This window comes from Sturnira hondurensis, unplaced genomic scaffold, assembly GCF_014824575.4.
Source record: "Sturnira hondurensis isolate 20B ecotype Veracruz unplaced genomic scaffold, ASM1482457v3 Scaffold0024152, whole genome shotgun sequence".
In the NCBI taxonomy this organism is placed as follows: domain Eukaryota; kingdom Metazoa; phylum Chordata; class Mammalia; order Chiroptera; family Phyllostomidae; genus Sturnira; species Sturnira hondurensis.
In genome coordinates this window covers 8,461,366-8,470,436 of record NW_028096783.1, presented here as the reverse complement: position 1 = coordinate 8,470,436, position 9,071 = coordinate 8,461,366, and the positions used below count along the sequence as shown (strand labels likewise).

At 51.7% G+C, this 9,071-nt stretch overlaps 1 protein-coding gene across 2 annotated transcripts; it reads right to left on the bottom strand.

Annotated features, from left to right (window-relative positions):
* Positions 1–269: 269 nt before the first annotated feature.
* On the bottom strand, positions 270–8,802 carry RPUSD4 (RNA pseudouridine synthase D4). 2 transcript variants are annotated; one of them, XR_005065348.1, is made up of 8 exons: positions 8,497–8,802; positions 8,000–8,165; positions 6,296–6,497; positions 3,146–3,239; positions 2,926–3,070; positions 1,702–1,799; positions 938–1,235; positions 270–887 (listed from the first exon to the last, which is right to left on the bottom strand). XR_005065348.1 is itself a non-coding variant. In XM_037038257.1 (7 exons), the coding sequence occupies exons 1-7, from the start codon at positions 8,680–8,682 to the stop codon at positions 990–992; spliced, it is 1,137 nt and encodes a 378-aa protein (XP_036894152.1). In that variant the 5' UTR covers positions 8,683–8,802; the 3' UTR covers positions 270–989. The 2 variants fall into 2 exon arrangements, 1 of the variants encoding a protein (XP_036894152.1); XM_037038257.1 differs by having other exon boundaries at positions 270–1,235.
* Positions 8,803–9,071: the final 269 nt, after the last annotated feature.

The window sequence follows — 9,071 nt, the reverse complement described above, 5'->3', positions numbered from 1 at the left end:
GAATCACCACCACCCAGAACTTTATTTTTTACTGATTGGGGGTGGGGTGGGGAGAGAAACACTGGTTTGTTGTTCCACTTGTTTACACATCCACTGGTTGGTTCCCGTATGTGCCCTGACCAGGGACTGAATCGCCAACCTTGGTGCACCTAACCCACTGGTCCACCCTGCCAGGGTCTCATCCAGAACCTCTGCACAGCACCTTTCCCCAGACTTCCAAAACCAGTACGACCTGCTTGGGTGCCTAAGTGATTTTTGAAAACTGATTCAGTTGAAAACATACTGGGAAATTCCACATGAAAACCCAGATTTCCCGACTGAAAGACAGTCAGAGTAGCGGCTCCCACACAGCCACATGCAGAAAGAGCTGGCAAGTGCCCACCCCACATGGCCACATGCCCCTCTCCAACTTTATACCCTGCCCGAGACACTCCTCTGTGACGCCCACCTGCCTCCCTCGATGGTGAGTACCCTCCACAGGCCCCACAACCACCAGCGGGGCAGGGTTCCCATGCTGCGTGGGAGAGCGCCCCTCAATTCTCCTCACCCGAGCAGAGTGAGGAGAAAGGGTTTGCATAGGCGCTGCAGCTCCGTGAGGGCGACTGACTGCTCCAGAGCCTCCCCATTCGGATCACCACCGTGCTCTCTCCCACCACAGGAACCCTCCCGACAGACCCAGAACGCCACTGCTACACGAAAACAGCCCCTGTCCCAGATTCTCCGCCACAGTTCTCTTTTTCCAATTTCTGACCCCCAGCTGCCTGGACCTGGGCTCTCTTCCAGCTTGGCAAGATGTCCCTGAGGCAGGAAGACTTCCTGCAGGTTTTTCCCGAGTGTGGCTCAAGTATCAGCAAACGCACTTTCCGGAAAAAGCCCTGGAGCAGCTGGGCTTCTTCAGCCTCTCACTCTTGGCTCTTCTGGAGTCTGTCCCAAGGGGCAAGTCCACTTGAGAGAGCGAAGAACCCAGGGGCCACGCTGCCCAGCAGTCTTCACTGTGCTCCCCGATGCCCAGCCTCGTCGTCGTCGTCCTGGTTCCGATCCTGACTTGGCATCTCCAGGCCCAGACGGCTCAGAGAGCGAACGAAATAGCGAGGAAGCCTGCAGACCAAGCTGAGCGCCTCCTTCCTGGACCCTAGGGCCGGCAGGACCAGCTGGCGGGCATGCAGGTGAAGAGGGATGTGGCGGGCCTTGGCCTGCGGCAGGCCCAGCTTCTTCAGAGTGCCGGCAGGCAGCTTCTGGGCAGAGAAGGGCGGCGCTGAGGGCAGTGCCTGCAGCAGTTCACCCCGACCGACACGCAGGTCGGAGCACCCGCACCTGGAGGGACCCAGCACTACCACCCCTAGACGCGGGCCTCGGAAGGGTCTGGGACCCAGGTAAGGGCAACCCGCCTCACCAGGGAAGCTCTACCCGCCAGCTCTCTGGCCTTTCAAGAGAATGGGCTAGAACATCACAAGACACGAGCGTTTCCACCGCGGCTCACCCGCAGCGGCACGAGCCCATGAGCACAGGAGCTGACTGCGCCTGAACCCCTCCGATGGCCCAGTAACAGGGCGGTGCCTGCCCCAGGACCGTCAGGTTGGCCTGCTGTGACCCACTCCTGCTGTGACCCGCTCCTGCTGTGACCCGCTCCTGGCCGTCACAAGGGGACAGGCCGAGTTCGGCCCCTCCACCTGCGGGCATTCTGAGTGAAACCCGTGTTACCTGGGGGGCCAGCCTGTTCCAGTCCGAGTACTTGTGATCACCAAGGACGGGGCAGTCCAGCCCAAAGGACAGGTGAACTCGAAGCTGATGTTTTATCCCTTCATAAGAGAGAGAGAGAGGAAGCTTACAAGTGGCTACAGAAACAGTGCCGCTGGGGGCATCGGCCCCTCATCATGTTAAATCGAAGTACAGTAAACTGGCACAGCCCCAGCGACGTTAAGCTACGAAGACTAATCCGACAAACTCTAAGTTGGCAGGAGGTCAACACTGTCCAGGCTGCCACCCCTCCTCTCCACGCCCCGACTCGAGATGAGCGTCACCATCACTTTGGTGTCTGCCACTGCCATGCTGGCTTTGTTAAAAGTAATTTTATCACATCACACGAGTTTTGTTTTGCACATTCACCCCTTACTGTGGCAGAGTATACATAACATGGAAGGTACCATTTGAACCATTTTGAAGTGCACAACTCAGTGGCCATAAGCACATCCACACTGCGTGCAGCCCTCACTCACCACTGTCCAGCCCCCGGAAATTCCGCATCCCCCTGAACTGCAACTCTGTCCCCATCACACCCTAAACCCCCCTCCCACCCCCTCCCCTGGTGAACACCGTGTCTCTCTGAGGCTGACTACTCTGGGAACCTCAGAGACGGAATTGCAGTGCTTGCCGTCCTTCCGTGTCTGGCTCATTTCACTGAGTGTACAGTCCTCATGGCTCCTTCTGGGGGCAGCAGGTGTCGGAGCTTCTTCCGTTTTAAGGCCGGGTAACACCCTGCTGCACGGATGGGCCGCATCCTGTTTATCACACGTCTGTCCGTGGACACGCAGGATGTTCTCCCCTTCCGGCCAATACGAGCAGCGCCACTGCAAACTCCGCTGTACAGATGTATTTCTGAAGCCCTGCGTTCAGTTCTCTTGGACATATGTCCAGGGTAGAACCGCTGGATCGCAGGGCAATTCTATGCTTAATTTTTTGAGGAACTACTTGGTAAATTTCTAAGGTAAATGTGAAGAAACAATTTGCTATATCCCTCTACTATCTACTGTCGTAAAGAATTACCCCCATGGGAGCTCCCAGCCTCTGCTCAGCCCCAGAAGCGCACTCTCAAACGTGTCAGCCACAGCCGCAGCCGCAGCCGCAGCCGCTCGGAGGGGCAGAGCCCAGCCCAGGCCCCAGGCACAGAACGGCGGCCCCTCCCACCAGGGAGGGCAGCCCTCTCACCGGTAACAGGCTGGAGCTCCAAGAGGGCAGAGGAGGCCGTGCTGCTCAGCACCTGGTACTGAGTCACAGCCAGGTGCGCATTCCGGCCGGTCCGCACTCTCACCATGTTCCCATTGTCCATGCGGTACCTCGGGGACAGCGTCATCTGAAGCCAAAGATACGAAGATATGATTTGAAAGGGACAAGCAGAAAGCCCACCCCTCTGGTCCAGCTGACCCACCTTATGGTGCTGCTGCCGCCCTGGCACCTCCTTCTCGACGATGGGGATATCCACGACTCCTGCCGCAGGCACCGGGACGCGCACAGTGACGGCCCTGGGGTGACACAGACCCTTGCTTAGGCCACAGAGGCGAGTGAGGCACTCTCCAGATTTGGCTAGAGGTTTTTACAGAGGACCCATGGTGGTCAGTTCCTAAGGTCCGAGGGTTCCAAGCAATCCCTTGGTGCAGGTGCTTAGCTGAGAACTAGATACTATTCCCACAAAGCTCTTTTACTCCTAAACTAACAGGTGTCAACTGTAGAATATTTGGGGGGAAAAACTGTACTAATAACATGGTCTTTCACTCCAGTCTTTAAAAATGAGTACACATAATTTAAAATAAAATTAGCGTAATATGGCTTTTGCATCCTATTTTTGTTTTAAATAGTAAAAGAGGTAAGTTCCAATCGCATGTGAAATAAGTAAAAAAGTAAATGAATGAATGAACAAAATTCACAGGACTGTCCCTGCCCTGTTTGCTAGGGAGATAACCAGGGAGGGACTGAACCCAAAGAGGTCGCAGAAGCCACAACAACTCAGTGGCTCACTCTGAATCACTCCTGTGGGAGGTCCTGACTCATCGCGTCATGACAGGCAGAAGACAACTGTCATCTGTTCCGATGGCCATGCCTGTCCAGGTCAGTCACAGCAGTCCTCCTGGGGCCAGGTGGCCTGCCACTGACCAAGGGGTGAAATGCCCACTTGGACGTAACACTTCCTCCCATCCTGCACACCCCACCGCAGGCTAGCGTGCTGCTGGCTGGTGTATTTTATCCCACTTCAACTGCGTTGTGACTACTCGATCGCCTTCCTGATCGCCTAACATCACTGCTCCAAAGTGGTCAGACAGTAAGTATTTACCGAATGTGAACAGGCACTGACTCGGAGAGGCACTAATTCTACGTAGATGAACAAGCCAGAAATCCCTGATCTCAAAGAATTCGGAGCCTGCTACGAAGGTGCAAACCAATAATTTTAATGTAACAAGTTGCTATCAGCAAAAGCTAATCGTTCCTACTGTGGTCTGCTTGTAACTTCTACTGCCCACACCTGGCATGTAAGGCCATCCCTACCCAGGTCCCAGCCTGCCTGTCCAGTCTACCTGCCACCACCGGCCACTGCAGACCGGCCTGTGTGCCTCACCCCCCGTGCGCACCGCTCCACGACCTAGAACGCCGTCCTTCATCTTGTCCATCAAACCCCTCCTTCACCACGACCCAACCAGACGACTTCAACTCCTCAGTGAGGCCTATCACTGAGAATGGTTACCAATTACGGACTTTCATGAAAAATGTTCAAACAATATAACAATTTTTATAGACTTACATTTTGACCCTTTGTATATATACTAATAGCCTTGGTTTTCCAAACTTCAGTTGTCACTGTAAGCTTGGTGCTGTGTTTAACACCCCACATGCATTATCTTACCCAAATACAAAAAGAATACTTACAAATCAAACAAAAAATAACAACCAACCCAACAGAAAATGGGCAAAAGAAATAGACTGTTTACAGAAAAAGAAACTCAAGAGAGAAAATAAACATGAAAAACAGTCAACATCAAAAGTACACAGAGAAATTGAAAATAAAATATTCCCTCCTCTTTTTTTTACCTGAGTGGCAAACCTCTTAAAAACACAATGGGCCCTGGCCAGGTAGCTCAGCTGGTTAGATCATCATCCCCATACACCAAGATTGCAAGTTCGATCCCCAGTCAGGGCACATATAGGAAGTAACCAATGGATGTATAAGTAAGTGCAACAACAAATTGATGTTTCTCTCTCTCTCCCTTCCTCTCGCCCTCTAAAATCAATAAAAAATAGAAATAAAAATTTAAAAGTGCATTGGTCAGGTTTAAGAGGAGGTGGGCACTCGCCACTGCTAGTGAGAATGAAAACTGACACCACCACTTTGGAGAGCAATCCGGGTGGTAAGGACTCATATTTTAAATGTGCGCACCCTTCCACTCGGCGATTCCATTTCTAGGGATTCGTCCTGAAGATAGACTCACATATTCTTTGTAGTAGGTTCTGGAAAAAATGGGATTACCTAAACATCCATTAATAAAGCAACTATGATACACCCATACAATGGAATACCACGGAGCCATCGACAAGGAGACAGCTTTAAATCACACCACAAAATGCTCTCCGAGATCTGCTGTCTGAATGAAAAAAGCAGGATGCGAAACAGTGCAAAACATGCTGCCGTCTGCAATGTGCGTCTTCTACGTGTCCGGTGTAACTCTGGGCGTGCACACGAGACACAGGTGACAGTGACTGCCCCTGGGAAAGGAAATTGAGTAGAGGGGGGCCTGGAGTAGGTATCATTTTTGCTCCTGTATCTTTTCTTCTATTAAAAAAAAAAAGGAAGTAGCCCTGGCTGGTGTGGCTCAGTGGATTAAATGCTGGTCTGAAAACTGAAGGGTCACAGGTTCGATTCCTGATGAGGGCACAGGCCAGGTCCCCGGGTGGGGGCATTCAGGAGGTAGCCAATCAATGTTTCTTTCCCTCTTCTTCTCCCTCCCTTCCTCTCTAAAAAATAAACAAAACGTTAAAAAAAAATATATATATATATGTATGGAGGTAAACCTGTATGTACTAATGTGGATTCCCCAAGACACAGAGTTAAGGAGAAACAAAGTACGATGCATACGGTACATGTGATATGCGCACATACACATACATGTTTGTAGATACACAACACACATACTGTATACACTACATATATACCTAAATATATTGAGTAAGGACCAAAGGAATAAAAACCAAACTACTTAAGGGAAGGGACAGAATTGATAAGAGTGGGTGGAATCTCTAGGAGTTTTTATCTTTGTTGTTCGACTATTTTGCCACAGGAGAAAAATCACATATTATGTGTACAATTAATTTTCAATGATTTTATGTATAGCCATTATTAGGAACTGCAACTCTATCAGATTCTAATAATGTTCTGACGCTAACTCCGTTTCCTACACCTCTGAACTGCCCACAGGTCCCAGTACCCCTGCACTGTGCCTCATCAACAGGAGTTGCTGCCGTGGGAGCGTGTGACTAGAAGAAACGCCCGCCTTCGTCTCTACCACCCCGCCACTGCCAGTGGGCTTCGCACCAGTATTTCTTTGTCACCTGACGGGTTCTAAACAGCTCTTGGACTTGGTGCGCCACTGCCTTCTCCCAAGCCAACACCATCACACCCGTAGTTTCCTTGTCCAGCCGGTGGCACAGATGCAGGGGCTCTGCCTTGTGGCCATGAAGCATCTTCGCCAGGACAGGTAGTACATCACTGATGCAGAGCTGGACCCCAGGGCCACCTACAAAGGGAAAAGACAGAGGTTTGAGCGATCATGAGAAGATCCCACCAAAGAAGTCTACTTGGGGGAACGAAGCCTTTTCCGGATTACCTATCAATGCTTTCTAGAGCCTCATTACCAGCGTGTGGTCCAGGGGCTAGCAGCATCTGTATGCCTAGGAGCTTGCTAGAAAGACATCTCAGGCCTCCAACCCAGACTGTTGCCCGACTAACTCATGCATATTAAGTTTGAAAAGCTTTGACCTAGAGCATGGGGCTTTCTCCTTAGATATAAATACTCTTTAATCTTCTTATGCACATGTACTCACAATAAAATCAGCAATTAAAGTGAGGAGGTCTGATATTTTACTCTATAAACAGAGACTGGAGAATTTGCTAAGTAAACCCTAGTGAGAAATGCGAAAGCACAAGGCCCTCCTGATGCACTACAGAAGAACTAAGGGGCTTTGGGTGAGACATTTCTAGGTTCTACTCCATGTACTCTAAGTAGACACTGACTTTGGAAAGGTTGCTTAATCTTTCTAATCTTAACTCTCCTTATCTATAAGACATAAATATCTGTACTGTGATTAGCGCATGGGAAATGAGAAGGCAAGAAGCTACTGTGAGCATCAACAGCAAAACAAACCCACACAAGGCACTTGGCAACATTTAATTGGCTGCCTGTATGTGCAGCCATCTCCCCAGCTCCCCCAAAAGCATTCTTTTTCCAGCAAAACTATGATGCCTTTCCCCCCAGCAAAACTCTTTCCACAAACGCATTTTTCCTATCTTCCCTGACTCACTCCAGCTGTCTCTAACACCTACATTCAACATTTATTCAAACACATTCGAGTGTCCATTAAGTTCTAGATACCCCAGGATTTGCTTGGGTATACTCCAATACACCTCTCCCCATACAAGTTTTTTTCTATTTAAACTTTTTTTCCTTTTATTGATTCTAGAGAGGAGAGGGGAGGGTGAGAAAAATCGATGTGAGAGAGAAACATTCATCCGCTGCCTCCTGCACTTGACCAGACTGGGGACTGGGCCCCACCCAGGCCTGACCCAGGTACGTGCCCTGGCCAGGAATCCAACTAAGACCCTACTGTCTGGGGCATCACGCCCACCCAATTGAACCATGCCCACGTGGACTACACTTTTTCCTTATGTTATTTCATCCTTCCCAGTTTTGATGTAAAACAACTTAAAGACAAATCACACAGCTTTTATCTTCTCCTACAACAATCCCTGTGGGATTGTTGTACACACACACACACACACACACACACACACGTGTGCGCACCCCATAAACCGCTGCTGACTGCCAAACGTCGGGAGAATGGAGACAGTCTTACTTATCTCTGTATCCTCAGTAGTGCCTTATATAGGACAGTAGTCCATAAAAACTTAAATTAGTCTCAATGCAAAGCTTTTGAGAGTCCCAGAAGTGATGTGCGAGCGTTGCCCCCAGTTGCGGCTGAAAGCAGCAGCGGTTCCCCTCCCTTCATACGTAGTCCTTACCATGCACAGGAAGGCCATAGGGCTTATTGATAACCACAAGGTCCTGGTCCTGATGGACAATCCCTCGCCTCAGTGCCTTAGCGAGCACGTTGGGGTGGACTCGCTGCAGCTGCTGTGTGAACCGCACTAGTTCTTGCACTCTCCGCTGGACGGGGTTTAAGGGCACCTATCGGGAAGAGAAACAGCGATGGGAAATGCCTAGTGGGGAGGACCTTCCGCGAGTTTGGGTGAGAATCTCGGCAGGGAGGGAGTCACTGTATCTTTGCTTTCGACTCGCCGCGTCCCCGAGTAGTTCGACAGCGGGGTACTTAGCACGGAGCTCGCAGGTCCACACCCTACCCCGCAACGCACTCTCTCCGCGAGCTCCGCCCGCCCCCAATTCTCCCACCTCGGACCCCGACGCCTACTAGCGAGGTCTCAGAGGACCCTCCCCCCCTCACTCCCCGCCACTGAGCGCACTGTCTCTTGGGAGCTGAAGTCTTTCCCTTCGGACTCACCGGCCCCTTTCTGTTCTGTTCCTGTTTCTGGGCTCGGAGCCTCTTCGCTAACTGGTGGGCATCCAGAGGCCTAGAGGTAGCAGCAGCGGCACAAAATGGCTTAGAGACGAGAGAGAGGAGACTCCCCACACGCCTCCCGGAGCCCCAAACCCAAAGGCCCCGCGCGTGGCAGCCGGGCGCCACCATCTTGCAGAGGAGGGCGGGGCAAGGCAAGACCACCTGACTTGGGAGGCGATTTGGGCGGCTGAGCGACTCACATGTCTCCAGGATTGGGCAGGGGAGCTGAGGGGCCGGGAGACCAGGAGGTGGGGGAGGAGGGTGGGAACTAGCGGTCTTCGTCACGTGGCCGTGCAAGCCAAGTGCGCCTGCGCGTGGTCAACTGCAGTTAGAGTGGCGGCGTTTGGAGCGGTCCGGGTGAGTGTGTCGGGAGTGCGGCTGCGGCTGGGAAATGCCGACTCTTCAAGCATTAACTTCGCGCCCCACGATATTTGTCTCAGAGAGCTCTGCCCTGGGAGGCCGTATTTCCCTTCGTAAGAGATCCCACCCGCCACCCCCTCCGCCCCCGCAGAGCGATG